The sequence below is a fragment of the Lytechinus variegatus genome, chromosome 3 (assembly GCF_018143015.1).
Source record: "Lytechinus variegatus isolate NC3 chromosome 3, Lvar_3.0, whole genome shotgun sequence".
Classification (NCBI taxonomy): domain Eukaryota; kingdom Metazoa; phylum Echinodermata; class Echinoidea; order Temnopleuroida; family Toxopneustidae; genus Lytechinus; species Lytechinus variegatus.
Window position 1 is genome coordinate 73,518,611 of NC_054742.1, and position 18,693 is coordinate 73,537,303.

The 18,693-nt window shown below is 35.9% G+C and overlaps 2 protein-coding genes across 2 annotated transcripts in view; one reads left to right on the plus strand and one right to left on the minus strand.

Annotated features, from left to right (window-relative positions):
- The window catches only part of LOC121412152 (kinesin-like protein KIF23), a 58,511-nt gene extending 40,766 nt beyond the window's left edge, over positions 1-17,745 (minus strand). The window contains exons 1-15 of the mRNA XM_041605058.1: positions 17,637-17,745; positions 12,222-12,285; positions 11,285-11,374; positions 11,037-11,072; positions 10,503-10,515; positions 9,587-9,723; positions 8,859-9,028; positions 7,563-7,727; positions 6,837-6,860; positions 4,771-4,883; positions 3,880-4,001; positions 2,480-2,662; positions 1,990-2,109; positions 1,192-1,288; positions 146-243 (exon numbers count right to left, since the gene is read on the minus strand). Of these exons, the coding sequence (XP_041460992.1) occupies positions 146-243; positions 1,192-1,288; positions 1,990-2,109; positions 2,480-2,662; positions 3,880-4,001; positions 4,771-4,883; positions 6,837-6,860; positions 7,563-7,727; positions 8,859-9,028; positions 9,587-9,723; positions 10,503-10,515; positions 11,037-11,072; positions 11,285-11,374; positions 12,222-12,285; positions 17,637-17,647 (1,443 nt within the window). The 5' untranslated portion in view covers positions 17,648-17,745. The remainder of the gene's footprint in view (positions 1-145; positions 244-1,191; positions 1,289-1,989; positions 2,110-2,479; positions 2,663-3,879; positions 4,002-4,770; positions 4,884-6,836; positions 6,861-7,562; positions 7,728-8,858; positions 9,029-9,586; positions 9,724-10,502; positions 10,516-11,036; positions 11,073-11,284; positions 11,375-12,221; positions 12,286-17,636) is intronic.
- Positions 17,746-17,871: 126 nt separating this feature from the next.
- LOC121412153 (telomerase protein component 1-like) overlaps positions 17,872-18,693 on the plus strand; it is an 82,510-nt gene continuing 81,688 nt past the window's right edge. Inside the window, 1 exon segment of the mRNA XM_041605059.1 lies at positions 17,872-18,302. The gene's annotated coding sequence lies outside the window, so the exon portion shown is untranslated.

Below are 18,693 nucleotides of genomic sequence, written 5' to 3' on the forward strand. Positions count from 1 at the left end.
TTTTTGTGATTCTTCTGATTTGTAATTAATTTTCACTTCAGTTTGTACTGCTAGACATGTTCTTTTCAATAAAATCCATTTTATCTATCTTGTCTATCTCATGTTTTAAAAAAATGAAATATTCAAAAATAAAAACCAAACAAACCTGTAAGAGTGGAAACGGTGGTCCAAGGGAGAGAAGTGGGGGTGGAGGTGGCATATCACCACCGTTCTCCTCAAGAAGTTTCTTGTATTCTTCATTGGCTGCAAGAAAAATAGAAAAAGCAATATTTGATGAGAATCAAAGATAATTTGACCATCGATGGGGGCTGACTTGTCAGCTAAACAAATTCCCAATCATCTTATTCATGTCAACAATTTTATTTTGAGTAAAACACCTGAAGCAGATGAAAGACCTGCATGTTACTATATCCCTTCTCTTACCATAACTGATAATATAAACTCTCTTATGGAGTGAAACCCTCAAACTACTCATAATTTTTATACTTTATGATCGTATATTTTCATATCTTACAATCATACATGATTATTCTATTTGGTGTACATTCATCTATTCAATATCATAAATTAAATTTTACGTTTAGAAGATTTGTCTACTTCAAAAAAAAAAAAAGTTGAAGTATTAACTTTTGATTTTGAGGGAATCTTTATTTGTGTATCAGCACATAAATTATTTTTCTATATCATTGTGACAGATGTCCACAGATTCATGTCAACTAAACTTTTTTGACAATAAAATCTTCTCTGATGTTATTTATTACCATCACATAATTCTGTTGAGAAGTGTTTGAGGCAGTGTTAACATAATCCAGGGGTATGAGGAATTGCAAATGAAAAGAGCCGAAGCATAACGAAAAAAGTGAAATTAAGCTGAAAATTAAAGGGCAAAATAACTGAATTCAGCCTTTTAAAAAGCTGAACTCTCACACCCCTAATACTAATAATCTATAATAAACTAGTACTCCACTTCAGAATCAAACAAAATATCAGATACCCATAAACTGGGTGACTTTGGACACAACAGAGAGGGGCGTTGTTTCGTTTAATGTAGTAATGTTGGTGATAGTTACATTTATATAAATGTATATATAAATGTTTCTATCACCACCATTACTATTAAACGAAACACCACCTCTCTCTGTTGTGTCCAAAGTCACCCCAGTTTGAGGTAATTTAAATGTGTGCACTCACCCTTTCTCCTGCCTGGGGTAAGACCGATGTCAAATCTGACCTCCGTTGGTCTCGCTACTTGTACTTCCTGCGTGATCTCTGCAAACCTCATGACATGCTTTTTGAAGCAAAACAAAACCAAAGCTTCATCAGTAATCAACCATTCATATTAATTGTAGACTTGTACATTCTTCAAGCCCGACTTACACATTTTGGGCTAACGTTGTATTTCCTGGACACAGAAGATCGCAGTCAAGGTTAATACCCAGAAGCCTTTTGTCCGAGCTTGGCAACTGGAATTTTTTATCAAACAATCGCAACTGACCGCAACTAAATCTAAATGAGCAGAGACGAGTGGTCATGCCAGTGGCAATGAGCACATGCAAGGACACAAACAAGCAACAGCCATCATCTTACGTAGGGCAACACGATGTTACTGCTCAATATACCTTGCTTAAGCTCGCATCACCTCGCTATGCCAAGTGCATGTTGAGTTAATAATCAAAAGTGGAATCGCAACCTAACGTTTTGCTGTGTAGTATGCTGCGTTTGACAGCGTGTTGCTGCTTATGGTTGACACAGCAATACAAAAGTGTAAGCCAGGCTTAAAAGGGGTTGTTCATATATATCAAATTAATCATTATCAATATCAAATTATGCTTGGTATTGAACTAGGAGGTATTTTGGAGGGCTCTTTTGTAACGAATACGGAAAACCTGGAGAGGAGGGGTGGGGGTGGATAAAAATCAGACAATTATTTGGTTTGTATTCACAAATACACTCTTGTTAAGCAATATTGAGGATGGCACTAATACTTACAGTGGTTTCATCATAGTCCTTTGCACTGGGGTTGACACACACCACCATACGGACTTTACCCTCACCGTCAAAGTAGTTCTTAAAGAGATGAGTGAGTTTGGACGTTCTGTAAGGGACCATCTGTGTAGAAGAAACAACATTTCATACCAGTGAGCAGCAAATGGCAATAGATTAACTCTGTTTCCATTCAATCTTTGTGTTTTGTTATTAAGAGGTAACAGTGAATTACGGAATGTTGAAAGTCCTTCAAATCAAAATTAATTGCAATTAATTACAAATTTGCAATAGATCGCAAGTTTCCTTTTTCTATTAACAGGTATAAATTGATTTGCTTTGGTTGAAAATAGACCTATCATTGGTGCATTTGCATCAAAAATTTGCAATTGATAGAAAAAAATTTCGTGCAAAACCTACTTATACTCTCAAGCTTGATCAACTCCGACTCAGGTCAAGAGGAGATCCATCAGATTCTGAAACAGTTTCAACTGACCTTGTTGGCCCCTTCTGACTGGTTCTCTCTCAATGTCTCAATGCATGTCCTGAGTGTCATCAACGACGCATTGATGCTACCGGCTTCCTTGAGTCTGTCCCCCGTGTTGTTGGTTCGGTTGGTCCTTTCACTTCCTGCTAGGTCAACCAGAGACAGCTGGCTGATGGCAATCTGGTCCTTGTCCTGAACAATAGTAATTATCATAAAATGGTTTACTGAACTGTTGCTGAAGCAGCCCCAGTAGTACACACAATTGCCTTAACCCTATCTAGGCCGGGTATTTTGGGAGTTCATATGGCGGGGGGGGGGGCCTCCCAGGCCCCCCCCTAAGATCTCGGCCGTCGAGCGTGCGATCGCGCCGAAAATTGGCACGCGGGTTGCCTGGGGCATAATCTACAAGATTGTATAGAAATTTATTTCATGCAAATCACTATTAAGTGATTATGCTAATTTATGAGTAATTAGTATGCGAAATCATACTTTTTCCTCTAACTCCCTAAATAAAGCTCCAAATGTACTAATTTTTGGTATAGAAACTCTTTGAGGTGTCCTTAGCAAGTGTACATGAAAAAAATTGTGCTATCAAATCATTTTCTTATATATTATATTGTTTTTTCAATTTCTTATGTATTTCTTTGTTTTTTGGACCTTTTGTTTTTCATTGTTTTTTCAATGAAATTTGTTGGGGACTCTTCTGTGATCATAAAAAGCATAAAATTAATACATATAGACTTGCAAAACTAAAAATAATCATACATTTATGAATTTTGGTTGGAAACACAATTTGCATTGACTTTGTACACAAAATCACGTTTTTGAGCAATTTTCGGTCTGACATGCACTTACATAATGTTGCGTAATTTCGGAACCACGTACCCGAGTGACGCAAAATTGGTCTCAAAAGTTGCGCAAGACTTGAAAGTAAAAAGTCAGCGAGCGGCGCGGTCAAAAAATTTCGCACGGCGAAAATATTGCGCGATTCGTTGAGGGGGGGCCTCCGAGGCCCCCCCCGGCCTAGATAGGGTTAAGCATGTTTAGCACGGCCTTTGATTCAGCAATCAAACTTCCCTGATTTCAGCCATTTCTATCCAATTTCCCGAATTTTTTCTGAGTGGAAAAAGAAAAAAGATTGCCCCTGATGGGCTGGGAACCCTGTCAATCATTTGATGAATTTTCATGATATCTTAAAAAACATTAAAACTTACTCAGGAACATTTCCATTCACATCAAATGCCAAACTGGGGCCCGTACCACAAAGCTTAGCAATCATCGTAGTACATTCTCCTATGGTTGATTGCATTGTCTACAATGTACAATTACTCATGAAAGTTAAGCATACGATTACTGGCTGGCTAACTTTGTGTTTATAATAAAGGACCCCACTCTGTTGACTGTCTTACCTGTATGACCTCCTGGCCCAGTGAGTCTAGGGGTGCCTGGACCAGTCTGATATTGAAGACACTGTGGCTACGACTTGACTCTGTGTTCAGCTGGGTGTGAGCCACCTTACGCCTGGCCTGACCTGTTGTGTTAACAGTCAAAGTCAAAGGTCATTTATTTTGGATGGCTTTCAGAATACTTATTTTGCTCCTCCTTATCTTCTCAGCTGTGAATATGCTATTGATTCACTTGATTAATAATTGGCAGAATGTCATTAAGTGAGAGCCAAAAACATGACACCAAGCAACTTTCCACATTCAGCTGGCATTGTCCCTTGACTTGCCCGAGAAGCAAAACTCTATCATCCTTCTATAAATAGTTTGATTCATTGACATGTAGGTAACCTGCATGAGAAGACCTTCCCTTAGTCAAATATTTGCCAGAGTCAGATAAATTCTGTAGACCATAGGGCTGTTTCACAAAGATTTAAGTATGACTGAATTGTATTTAAATGCCACTCGGTACATGACGTGCAACACGCAATCATTGCGCAATACTGCGCGTCCTCTAGGCATGATCTGACCAATGCGGTCATGCCTTTTTATATCGCAGGCAACTAGGCATTTAAGTGCGACTCTAAGTTATACTTAAATCATGGTGAAACACCCCCTCCCCCCTCTCCTAGGTAAAATTTCTCCTCTAAGTGGAACAGATTCCTGTGGAGTCCCAAAATATTTGACTTATGCAGAGTTTCCCTTTACTTCTACATGTATCATCCAACATATTCCTTGCCATTTTTTTTAACTTGCTAAGCTGATGATGCCAAATGAAGTAAAATCCAATATTGCATCACAAGATACCAAATTGAACGATTTTATTAAAATAGAAGGGAGTTTTATTTGGATTGTTACCTTTGAGGAAGACCTTATACGCATCATCTGTTGACTTGACCTCTACCTCAGTACACATCGCAACATACATGTTATGATTGCAATCTTCTCTCAGATTTCTTGGCGTCAAACCCCTGAAAATGAATGAAATAGGAAAAAAAATATATGGTTTAAGATTTTTTATTTTCAGAGGGGACATCACAATGCAAATGGGCATGAGAACAATGAAAGAGAAAGTAGACATTCATGTACAATTGAAAGGTACATAGAGTATGGCATTCATCTTCTCTAAATTTATGACAGATTTTAACACACACAAATAAAGCATAATTCTGAATTGTTTTTGTCTTCAGGTAGCATCCACAACTAGCCTTATTTAACCAATTCTGATTCTTATCATTGACTTACAAATTGACCAAATTTACAAGACCTTTTCTTGTATTAAAAATTGAATACCGGTACTGCATGCTAAGCAACATACTATTCAATACACGTTTAACGGTACTGAATTACTTTTAGTCAAACTTGAATTGCATATATAGTATGTAGATGTGCCCAACTTTACCCGAACTAATACTGACTACTGAAGTTCTATTACTATCAATTTTTACCAACAAGAGATATGTAATATATTGCAAAGAGACAATAAATTGGATAATTTGTGTACAAGGTATGCTTTGCTTAGCTGTATTAAAAAAAAATGTTTTCAATATCATTTCCTCAAAGTTATTTGAAAGGCTATCAGACATGAACTAAAATCTTCATAATCTAAAGCCCCCCATCACACGTATTCCAAATCAAGCAGAATTGGCTGGAATGAAAGGACTATTGTTTGACCACCAGTTGGTCATTTAAATCTACTTCGAACACCGTTCGAAAATACCCCTTCGAATGTTTTGAACATGACCAAAACCCTCGGGATGGCTAAAAAGAAATGACAAAAATATTTTGAATGCACTCGAAATGCAGTCAGAATATTTAGAATGCGCCTAGAATGTCCAAGAGTGTAGCACAAATTATCAATCTGACTCCATTGCGGTTCATTTTGACTAGTGTATGATGATTCACCTGGTCAATTTACTGAATTTCAACTCCAGTTTGGTGAATTCAGAAGTTTAGAAATTTCTAGATTTTTAAATATTTTTTTCGTTCCAGCTGATTAGAAATGTGTGATAGGAGCTTAAGGTAAATAAAAGCTGAAAAAAGCAATATCACCTAAACACAATTATGAACAAGCCTTGAAATTCCTTAAAACAAAGAGCATGTTTTGGGGTTTTTTTTCATGTAGCTTTCTACATGTACATTCATACCAAAATAAGTGCAAAACTGCATTTACATGCAAAATGACTTATGCCTCAGATGATCTTTGTAGGTTTGCATGGTGGAGTTTATCATGTGGAGAAGGTTTACGGTTCACCATGTGTAATATAAAGAAGGGAAGGAAATACAGGCAGAAAAATTGATATGGAAAGACGAGAAAGGATGAAAAGGGGAAATTAGAAGTATTCTCTTTCGACAAATGCCTCTTTGTTAATATGGATATAAAATTTAACAGTGAATAAGCTTTGAAATATAAACAAAAAGTAACTGTATGCACTTCAGTCACAGGGAAAATAAGAGGACAGCCTCAAGTGGAAGGGAAAATAAATTAATATAATAATTAATCATATTTTCAATAAAATAGTGTGTAGGCTTCTACTAACCCTGAATGAATTTTTTTTGACAGGCTTGAGAAAGTCCACGTGGGTGGATGAGAGCTTGTCAAAAATATTATCAAGGTTGGTAGAAACTTACATTTTTTGCTATGCTACAGAACTCTAATACGTCGGAACGAAATCTCTAAAGCGATTTACAGATAAATCAAACAGTGAGTAAAATTTGTTCATGCAAATTTGTTTAAAGCATTAACATGAATGAAAGAAGAGTGATACTGAAACCATTTTAATAACACCGTTTTCAATCAATGCAGTTAGTTGTGAAGTGGCCCTAATTAAAAGAACTAAACAGAAAAGCAAAGCAGGTTACATAAAACCAGCTATAAAATAAACATGAAATAAAGAAACCAAACAGAAAACTCAATGACATACATTTCATCTCTGTTCCAACGATTCCTGGTGTAAGCAACAAGGAATTGAAGAAAAAAAAAGAGAATATAAAATCATAAAGTAAATACACATAATGAATGAGCATGAGGGATGTGTAACTTCATAGTTTTTATTTCATAGGGTTAACTGTATGGTAAAGTGATGTGAACTTTAAAGCTGGGTTAACATGAAATGAGTAACAAAATGATTAATGGTGGAATCTGACTTTTATACAATGATTGTGACATGTATGTCAACACACAGTTATGACGATGTCATATGATCACAATGTCATTTGAACCCCATGATTTAATGGTGAATAAATCTATTTTTGTTAATATTCCAAAACTGTTATGCATTGAAATGACCACCAAATGTGCCGAAAAATGAGTGTATGAGATTCAACAGTGTCCCAATAATACCTGCCAGAATTTAGAGATGGACAGCCAAGCCCAAAGGTCGGGGTTCAGAGGGCCGACTGAGTCTCCGAGAAGGTTCAGGGGCAGAGCCCCAGGCAGGGATCAAGAAGGAAGTTCCTGCTGAATATCTTGTATTTTAGCAACTTGGCCTCTAAAAAGGACTGGGCTATTAATTTTTTTGCCATTTTGAAAGAAAATCAGGTCAGTTGGCAGGTCTGGGGTATTCATCGATCTAATTACTGAACTTGAGATCAGAGTTTAAACCAAACCCAAGATTAGAATACCGGCATTTATGTTTTAAGATACTCACTTTGAATGGAGTGAGTAGGGAACCTCTTCTAGGAGGTCAAAGATCTGATTGTTGTAGATCTCAACGTAGGAAACATAGATGGCATAGTTGTTATCCTCGTCCACGGTGCTGAGGCAAGTAGGGTCCGGTACCCGTACAAAGTTGTCCAAGTCCGGAAAAGCTTTCCTGGTGATAAAAAAAAAAGGTTCACAACTGATAAAGACCTGCAAACATCAAATATCCTTCTAGTGGAGCGTTGTGGCCCAGTTTCTTGGACATTAAAATTGTGCAAACTGGTATCTTGAGAGAAAATTCAGCCTCAAGAATAACTCTACTTGGGTGTGTTATGATTTGCTCAACCAGAATACAAAAATGGATCATTGGGTACATTAATAAAAAACAATATTTATAATTGACACACTAAAATATGCATCCAAATCCATACTCACAAAATCCCAAAATCTGAATATTCAATATTTAGGGAAATTAAAATTTCAAAAACTGGACGGTTCAGTTAAAAACTGAATGGTTGGCAACACTGCTTGGGATTCACAAAGCTCTACCATCTCCTCCTCGTTCACTGAGCATGATATCTAGAAAAAATACACTTTCCAAAATATATAACTACCAATCAATATGAAACCTCAAAAACCCAATTCAAGTTTCATTGAATGTGGATCATTATTATTCAAATGTAACTGGCTTGAAGCCATGCAACATTGCCTCTAGCATATGGGGGCATTGTGATCTAGTGGTTACGACTTGCATTTCAATCAGAGGGACGTGGATTCAAATCCCAGCCAGGGTGTGTTTTCCTTCAGCAAGAACTTTACCCACTGAAAGGCAGCTCGAGCTAAAGCTGGAGTAAAAATAATAGTGCTCCTCAGAATAAATAATAATAAAAATAGATTTCTAGAAAGATGGCGCTATATAAATGCCTATGATAATTTTCATCATTATATTAAATGCATTTCATAAGTGAAATTACGTCTCAGATAAGGGGCACACTTTGTCATTAAAGATTGCCTCCTTGTAAACCTTAACACAGGGGTGTGAGCAAGAACAAATTAAAATAGCTGAAATTACAAAAGCTCCTATACTTTTGTACAGACAAAAAACAAAGAATGCTGAAATAAGCTGACAATTAAGAACAAATATAGCTGAAATCAGCTAAAAAGCTGAGCTCTCACACCCCTGACTTTGTGAAACTCCAAACCGGTCAACTAATATTCAATTCAAAAGTGCGTCATAATGGATATTTTCATAATGTAGTCTAAAAAAAAGTGATTTGACTTAGGAGTACTTCACAGTACTAACTTTGGTTTTCTGCTAGGTGTGCTGGGCGCACGAGCGCTTTGTGGTGTCCTGGGAGTGCGTGGGGTACGTGGTGCTACCGGCGGAGGCATCAACTCCTTCTTCTGTCTCTCCAACATAGCATCGGCCTCCGTCTGTACATCCATGCCATTCACCCTGTCCGGCTTGAAAACCTACACAAGATGAACAATGGTTTTGAGTCAAGATTACCAAAATGGTCAATGAAGAAATTGACATTTTCAAGTTTGTTTACCGCATTTACTGTTGTAATATTAATTTTGAATAAGGGATATCCTAGTCTTACTTCTGACAAGTTAATTTTCTGTAAACACTTATCCAATTGCAATTTACTATTTCACCAGATATGTTCATGTATGAATTTGTGACTACACCAAAAATGTCAATTTTCTTCAGTTGTGCAAGGGTTTGTAGAAGAGTGGAACTTGCTTATAAGTCGAATCTCTTGGGACTGGAGTAGGGATAGTAATTTTCTGCAATATCAAAACAGAAAATCTGGTTTGATTATCTACTTTTCATGTGAAAAATTCATTAAAGTTACCTTACCTTTGCAAAACATTCATACTTTCATGCCAAAATGGAATTTCCATTTTAGATCAAGTTTGATAGGAATTACAGCTTTTCAGATATAGAAAATTCACTGTCCTTACTGGAGGATTGATAAACTCTAAAAATCTGTTTGATGGTGGTTGGTGTCAACGATGATAACTTACATATTTCCTGGCCTGTAGGTCACCGAGGCTGTTGAAAAGGACATCAAGACACCTCGGCAGGACTCCTCCATCTGTGGGTGTCCCCTGCATGGTGTACGTCTTACCCGATCCCGTCACTCCATACATGAACAGCAAAGCTGAAAATGAAATCAGGATGAAAATGGATAAATACTGATAACACCAAGTTACATTGAGAATGTATTCATCCTCATATAAAAAAAAATAGTAATTGCAGGCCACCTTGGATGAATGATTCCCCCCACTATACTTTCTAAAACCTGGTAAAGTTGTTTATTAAATTTACGTTATCTGGTAACAGCCAATAATCTGGTATGATATTGTCAAGAAATCAAAGTAATGATATTCATCTAAGAGCGTTGAACAAAGAGATAAAATCACTATATTTGTACATGATATTCCACATATATAAAAATAAAATTAATTCTACTGTCCATTGTTTCTATTAGTTTGAGAGCGAAGGGCCCTGTAAAATATTATATATTTGTAAAGGTTAGATGGTTCAAAACAAATCTGTAAATGAATCTTCAAAACATAAGAAAATTATGAATATCAGAATGTGAATGCTATATGTGAATCATACTACATATAAATGATCAATTTTAACAAGTTTAACATTCACAAAAGCAATAATATCCAATAAAGATTCCAATTTATCAAACATTTTTTACAACTAAAATATCACTTTATTGTTTTGTAATGGGTTTTAAGCAGAAAGTAATTCCACATTTTAGTCTGTTCTTGTTAGTTGGTAATCTAAGAAGATAACTTACAATTTTGCCATGGAGAGGTCTTAATAATATTATCTGTAAAGCTTTGTGCGATATTTTAACACTAATAACATATTGGTAATATTTGTCTAAAAAACAAATATTACCAATATATGCTGTCTACATGCTTCTGCAGTATTTCTAAAAAAAATTGAAGATTTAAATAAGATTAGACCAAGAATTCTATCACTTTGCTTCAAGATTTTAAAAACATGATTTTAACAGTACACAAAATTACATATGGATATAATAAAAGATCACTCATGGTAAGAAATGTCATATAAATTGATGAATAAAGTATGGTCAAAAAGGAAAACGTGGAATTACAAATAGGTAGAGACAGAGGCGGCGGAACATCAGGCTCGGACAAAGAAAGTGGAGGGACACCTTTTGTCTGCCAAACAATGGGTGCCCCTCCACTTTCACTGTATGAGCCTGACATTCCGCCGCCTCTGGGTAGAGAGATACATAGAGAGGGAGGGGGGGGGGGGGCAAATGGAGAGAGAGATGGGGATGGAAGACAGAGAGAGAAAGAGAGAGGCAAACAGAGAAAAAGAAAGGAAGAGGGAGAAACAAAGGGATCAATAGATACATGTAGCTGGAGAGAGACAGGAAGAAAGCACACTGCACAGACATCATATGAACGTAAAATGTAAATTTACCTCTTTGTAATTTCCAGTTCTGAATGCATGAGAACCCTGTAATGAATAAACAGAAGGACTGTAAATAATTTTCATAAGCGGCTTTGCATAAAGTTTATATTTTCATACAAACTACAAAATCAGTTGAGCTACATCATGTATCTCGATATTCAAGTTCTATTTTGTATATTTTGGCGAATCAAGTGGTTTATGAGAAGCACAGATTATTGCGGACACACATACAAAAAGGCAAAGGTTCTGAATCATACCTCAGGTGGTTTGAGTTGGATTGTGTTGCTGTTTATGACCTCAATACACAGTTCCTCATTCTCTTGCACTGGTCTCAACCTGCAATAAACCTACACGAATACAATAGAATACATTTTAAATAAATTAATCAAAGATATTTACATTGTAACTAGCAATGGATTGTGAGGGAATGTCAAGTAAAATGAAGTACGATGAAACCTGTCTATAGTGACCACTAGGAACCACCCAAGGGAAGCACAAAATGCGGTCTTTACAGACAGATGGCTGTTATAGACAGGTTCTTATACACACAATATGCCTCCATGGGAACCAGTTTTAGTGGTCATTATAGGCAGGTGGCCACTAACACAGGTTTAAATGTACATGAACAGTACATATGCTTTTAATAAGTTATGCATAAAAGCAATGTCACATCCTATAAACCCTTACACTTCTTTGAAAAAGAGAATACAAAAATTTATCCTCAATTTGAATCTAGCTACCCCCCCCCCCATAACCGATCCCAAATTATACCATTATGTAAATCAAATAGATTTGGAATTTGTTAATATAACTGGTATTTAAATGAAATTCGAACAATTTCAAACAGTTTTTAATAACCCCCCAGTTTGTATCTTAAAAGCAGTGTACTGTTAAGAATAATCCTCATCTAGTTGACTTATTTGTCTTCTTGTCAGACAAAGGTAACTTGATGAGGAAATGGCTATTGACTTCTACTTCCCAGCAAGCTGACTCAACAAGACACACCATACATGTAGTAAATTCTCCTTCAAGTCGAGTTGAATTGAAGAGAACCATGACCGCATATCTCCTTTTCACAAAAAAAGTTGAGTCCTTTTATAGAAGTACAAAACTTGAATTTCTTGCCCTCTTTGCGAAAGTTTCATCCTGAATTATTTTGTCATCTCGGATCACTTTTCACCTTCCGCATCTTACCTCTACAGGGTCCTTAGCACAGCTAGGGGGCTTTCGAGGTGTCTTCTTAGGGGTCTTGCCTCGTCTGAAAAATAATATGAAATGATACAAGAAATGATATTACATATTTGTCCATGGTTTAGTGCATATGCACCTAAAGGGCAAAGATCAGGGGCCCATTTCATAACGAGTTACAAATGAAACGGGCTACCAATGGGAAGGTTAGGGGAAAAATGTTACTTTTTATTTTATTGAAGTCTCTTTCATATACAATAAATGTTCTATAATAGCAGCAACAACACACTAAGAAAATTTCATATATTGATGCATTGGAAGATGTGTAAATATATGTCAACCCTCAGATGCAAAAGGTTACAAACTACAATTTTACATCCTTGTTTGATCAAAAGAAAGAAAGGAAGACAAGGAAGGAAGGAAAGAAAGAAAGAAAGAAAGAAAGAAGGAAAATACAAAGTAAAAAGGGAAGCAATAAAAAGGAATGAAAAAAGAAAGGAAAGAGAGAAAAAAAAAAAAGAATGAATTACACCTTTAGTAGTCCTACTTGTATATAGATATTATAGTATTACCAAGCCATTAGTAAAGTTTGGTGGCCCGAAAAATATAAAGAAAAAACATTAATTAAAAATGAATAAAACAAACTGAAATATTCTGTAGTCACTACCACGTACATGTACCACTATTCTTTGTACATCTTGTATGTAAATCGTGCTTGCTGTTATTTTACTTTGCTTATTTCGTGGTAATATATAAATTGTTCTATCATTGTAAATATGAAATGATTGAAAGAGAATAAAAGAATTGTATTGTTCCCAGTTTGTGTGGACTTTTAATCTCCATATAGACACACACTCATAATGGTAAAGTAAATAAATAGTTCATATAGCAAACTCAGATTTACAAAACAATGATTTTTCCTGTCTTCCCTTTTGATCGTAAAACCTAGATTATGCAGACCCCAAATCCAGTTTATTTTCTCTTTTCCAGCATATTATAGCAGGAGAAAATCACAGAAAAATATGCTGCAGATTTAGAACAATGTGTAAAAGGGGGAAATAAACAAAAATAATTTTTAGAATATTATATTGAAAAAAAGAAAACAAAAATTGTAAAAATGAAAATAAAACAAAAGAAAAAATGATGAAAGAAAAAACAAAGAACAGGAAAAAAAACAAAAGAAAATGTAAGAAAAATGAATAAGACAAAATTATAAAAAATGGGGAAAATTATTATTATTCAGTAGAAACATGTTCTTTAATCAGGCATATTCAATGGGAAGGGGTATAATTGGTTTCATCACTGTAAAAAAAAATGAAAGAAAAAAATAAGAAAACAGCAAAAGTTATCTGGAAAAAACAGTGAGAAAATTCCTTCCTTATATTTGACAAAATGATGGAAAAGAAATCACATTTCATATCAATGAAATGCCTTTCCCAGGGCTCCACACTAACCCATTTTTTCTACTGGTCCAACCTATTCATGTCGGACCAGTAGATACCCAGTGTTTCAAATTTTTACTGGTCCGAACCTAAAATCTACTGGTCCCAAAAAATAAAGAAAACATTAAAAAAAGGCGCAAGTTTATTTTTGTAGCCTTTCGTTACCCCCCCCCCCCCTGAAATACGGGACAAAAAGAAAGCAAGACAGAAACAAAGAAGGAAAGAAGAAAGAAAGAACGAAAGAAAGAAGGACGGAAAAGAAAGAAAGAATAAGAGAAAGGAAGGAAGCAAGGAAGGAAAGGGAGGAAAAGAGAATAAAAAAGGAAGGAAGTAAGTAAAAAAGAAAAGGTAAAGAAAGGATAGATGTGAAGGAAGGAAAAAAGAAAGAACTAAGGAAGGAAAGAAAGGAATAAAGAAGGAACAAAAATAAGAAAGAAAAAAAAAAAGAAAGAAAGAAAGAAAGAAAAGAAAAGAAAAAGGAAATGAAGGAAAGAAATGAAGCAAGCAATACAGAAAGAACAAATCCAGAAAGTAGTGAAGGAAAGAAAGAAGAAGCAATAAAAAAAGAAAGGGTTAATGGAGAGATGGAAAGAAGGACAAAAGAAAGAAAGAGAGGAAGGATTGAAAGAAGGAAGAAAGGAAAGGTAAAATTATAAATAGAAGGAAAGAAATAAATGAAGGAAGGGAAGGAAAGACGCAAGCAATATAAAAAAAAGAAAAAATAAAATAGATGAAAGGAAGAAAAAAAGAAAGACTGAGAGACAAAGAAAGAAGAAATAAAAAAGATAAATAAATGAAGGAAAGAAAAGGGTAAAAGGAAGGAAAGGAAGAAGAGATGAATATAGGATGGATGGACTCAAGAATTAAAGAAAGAAAAACATCAAAAAGAAAGAAAGGAAGGAAGAAAGTAACGAAGAATGAAGGAAAGAAAAGGGTAAAAGGAAGAAAAGGAGAAGTGATGAATATAGGATGGATGGACTCAAGAATTAAAGAAAGAAAAACATCAAAAAGAAAGAAAGGAAGGAAGGAGGGAAGAAAGGAAGGAAGGAAGGAAAGAAAGAAAGAAAGAAAGAAAGAAAAAGAGAGAAAAAAAGAAATAGAGAAAAATATTTTTTAAAAGGATAGAAAGAATGAAAGAACGAATTAAAGAAAAAAAGAAAGACATTAACCAAAAAAATGAAAGAAGAGAGGGAAGAAACAAAGAAAGATTGAAAAGAAAGAAGGAAAGAAAGATAGGAAGAAAACAGAGGAAGAAAGCTAAAACTATCATAAATAATTTATCAATTTCTTTTTTGGCTCAATTAAAATACTAGTACCTACGAAAGAAAGTCAGAAACCAAGTGTATCAACACACACATAAATGCATGTGGTGCTAATATGTATTCAGACGATATCACCCGAAACCCGATCTGTTTGAACCAAATAGAAGTGAAAATTTATCCTTTTACTACTTACAAATGACAGATTTACTCCAATTTTTAGGAAATATGGACATTATAAGAGCCTTTCATGAGTATGAACTGTGAATTTTGACAGTTCTGTGAGAGATTTCTGCCAGAGTTTAGCCAAGCTTCGTTCGCGCTGCCAGTAAATAATTTACCGCGTGAGTTGTGTGGCTGGCTACATGTACACTGTATCTGCTCTAGTAGCAATTATGTGCAATTCATTCTGTGTGTATTCTGTGTGTGAATGACAGAATTTATCGGGGGAAAATGGTTTGCAGTGAATTTGACCATTTCTGGAAAAGTTATTTGCCCAACAATGGTTTTTATTACTGGTCATGTCGGACCCTTAACATCTTGCTATTTTTGGAAAAATTACTGGCCCGACAATGATATTTTTTACTGGTCATGTCGGACCAGTAAATCTTCCCATTTCTGAAAATCTACCGGCCCGACAGCGATTTTTACCAGTCTGGGACCGTCAGACCACCGCTAGTGTCGAGCCCTGCCTTTCCGAAGTATTTACTTCCTTAAGAGTGGTTTAAGAAGTCATGTATAAACAAGAAAGAAAGAAGCTGTCTATTTATTTTTGGCTAGAAGAGACAGCTTCGAAATAAACCAAATATCAACATACATACAAATGCACATGTGGGACTGTGATGTACTCACCTATGTGTTTTATGTGTATTAATGCATTTGGAAATCGGTCTTTTTGAGTCAAAAAAGAGGTCATAATTCCTCCTTTGAATGCTTGCAAATAATCAGGTTTCAGTAATATGGACTATAGAAGGGCATTTCATTGGTGTAAAATGTGACTTTGACGTAGATTTTCAAAGTTCTGGGGAAGATTTCTTAGCAGTAACATTTCGTATCGCAGCTCCCTGAGTCTGAATATTCTGCTAACGCACAGCTAGCTGCAGTGGTTTCATGCAAGCAAAGTTCAGCCAGACAGCTGGCACGGCCGGCTGAATAATAGTTACTGTATGCTAGCAGTAGGCCTACATACTGTCATGACTATGCAATCTTTGTGTGTGTATATTTGTTTGTAGATTAACAAAAAAGGCGCATGACGAATTTGATTGCAATTTGAACTGTAGAAAGTTGATAAATCATAAATGGATGCAGAATCGGGAGAAAAATTGCGCTACTTTGAAAATTATTGGTTGCCCGATTCGGGCCACCAAAACTTAACATTTTTTCAATAATGGTTGCCCAAGATGAATTTTTGGTGGCCCTGGGCCGCCGCTAATGTCGAGCCTTGGTATTACTGTACTTTTGTACGACAGAGTAAAAATGGGGAGCAAATGCCAATAAAAAGAATCGAAAAAAAAAAAGACAGAAAGAAAGACGGAAAGAAAGATCGCTTCAGGGAAAAGTATTAAAATAAATAAAAATAAAGAAATGAAAAAGGTAGAAAGATGCTCTAAAAATAGTTGAATGTTAGTTCAACTTCAAGGAAGAGACAAATAAATGCCAGATTGATAAAATGGGCAAAAAGTAAAAGGAGAGCAAACGAAGGGACGGCGATGATTGGACGACACTTCATACATCATGTATGAATGATGTTAACAAAAATTTAAAAATTCACAAAGAACAAAGTCAAACTTATAGCCAAAAATAAAAAAACAAACTCAAACCCAAGTCAAATTCCATTTCCAAATTCAACCAAAAAATGGCATTGGCAAGCAACACAAGTCACAAATGATATAGGCCTAGATCGATCTAGGGCTAGCCTAGCCCTAGGCCCCTATAAAGTCAAAGCCAAACTAAAATGCAAATTACTGACTAAATATTCATTTGCACAATTAAAACAAAAATATACAACTGCCAACTGCAAGAGCCAAGATCATGAGAATGATGTAGGCCTAGTCGGTATTTTCTAGTCTTGGCATTTTTATTGCACAAAAATGGTTTAAAAATATGGTAGGATGGGGGGTCGGGTGTCCGGACACTTTAAAATACAATTTTGAAGCCTTCTTTTTTGTCTTTAGATTACACTAAAAATATGAATTCAATAGTTGCAATCATCTTCTATTTTGTTCTCTATAATATTTTCTAACATTTTGTACTAAAAATTGATGAAACTTTGCTTGTATTTTTCCAAATGACATTCTCAAATTGATCGTCCGGACACACAACCTGTCCGGACACACAACAACTGGGTACCGTATATGCTCTCTCTCTCTCTGTTCTCATCCCTCCACTTGGTTCGGAGATCGTCGGGTCCAACCCGCATGTGACGTATATGTATCTTGACGACTGAATGATAGTGACTCATCATTCTCATCATATGCGTATGCATGTCACCTTGGCCCTGGAGATTTGGCCCCTGTGCAATGCCAACTAGGGTAACACGGATTCATGATATGTGAATTGGTCATTGTATGCATACGAGTTGCATACGCCAGAAATGAAAATGGTCTAAAAAGAAAAATATTGCGTGGAAAATGACCGAGGGCTCGGTTCATACTTTTTACTTTAAATTATCCAGACCGCCGTTGTCTTGACCATGTGCTTATTCTTTGATAGTTACTTACGTTGGCTTCATGTTGGGATCCCTTCTTTAGTCAGAAATACAGCTAGTTTGGTGATATCTTTGCTCAAATTCAGAAGAAAATCGATCAGCCATTAAATGCACAAAAATCGTCTGCGCACAATATTGCATTCAAAAAGCGAGCGCGCTCGATCGAAAGAGCCAATCATCGTTGAAAATGGGCGAAAATCGCAAGGAGTGTGGCCGGAGAGGGAGACATTTCAAAACACGGAGATTTCGCGAACTTACATCACTGCTTATCTTGCGTAGGCATGTTGCAAGACCATTATCCCCCGGAACTTCCGGGGACCGGACCTACATATCGCGGTAAGGTACCGGGCTGGGCCGGCCAGGGGCGTGATCTACGGCATACTACTACTAGATCATGTCTTACAAGCTCATGTGGCACTTGACAATGACAGACTTCGGAAATTTATAGCCAGCAGAGGCAGAGCTGTACGAGACACAGATGAAGCTAATATTCATGCCACATGTAGTAAAGAAGCTAGAACTCTAGAAGAGGTAATTTCATCAGATTCAAGGCAAGCCAAGACCCAATATCATCTGACTGAAGTGAAGACGTCTGAACTTTGTCTTTGTGTGACTGAGACCTTCTTCACATTTTCGTCAATGTTTTTATACTATAGTTTACGTTCTTGCTGTCAATGTGGTAATTATTTCTTGAATTGGTTTTGTACAAATTGTGAATATTTTGTGAACAAATTTAAGCCTGAAAAATATTTCTGAAAAGTCAGCAAAGTTTGGACACCCGATCATACGCAGACATGGGGCACAATTTATTTTGTTCAATCTGAAAACGACTGGCCGCTGCTTTTTCCAAGAAGGTCATAAGCTGATAATAGATATAGATTGTATTTCTCTCAAATTTTAATCAAAGATTTATGGCACAGTTGCTTGTACGATATTATTATAAGGAACATAAACAACTGAAATTATTTGTGAATTTTGTGATATAGGCCTAATGCTGGAATTCTATTGATTATTTTTCTAAATTAAAGAAAGTTTGTGGTTTTATTCCAATCAGACTCAAGAAAGAGGTA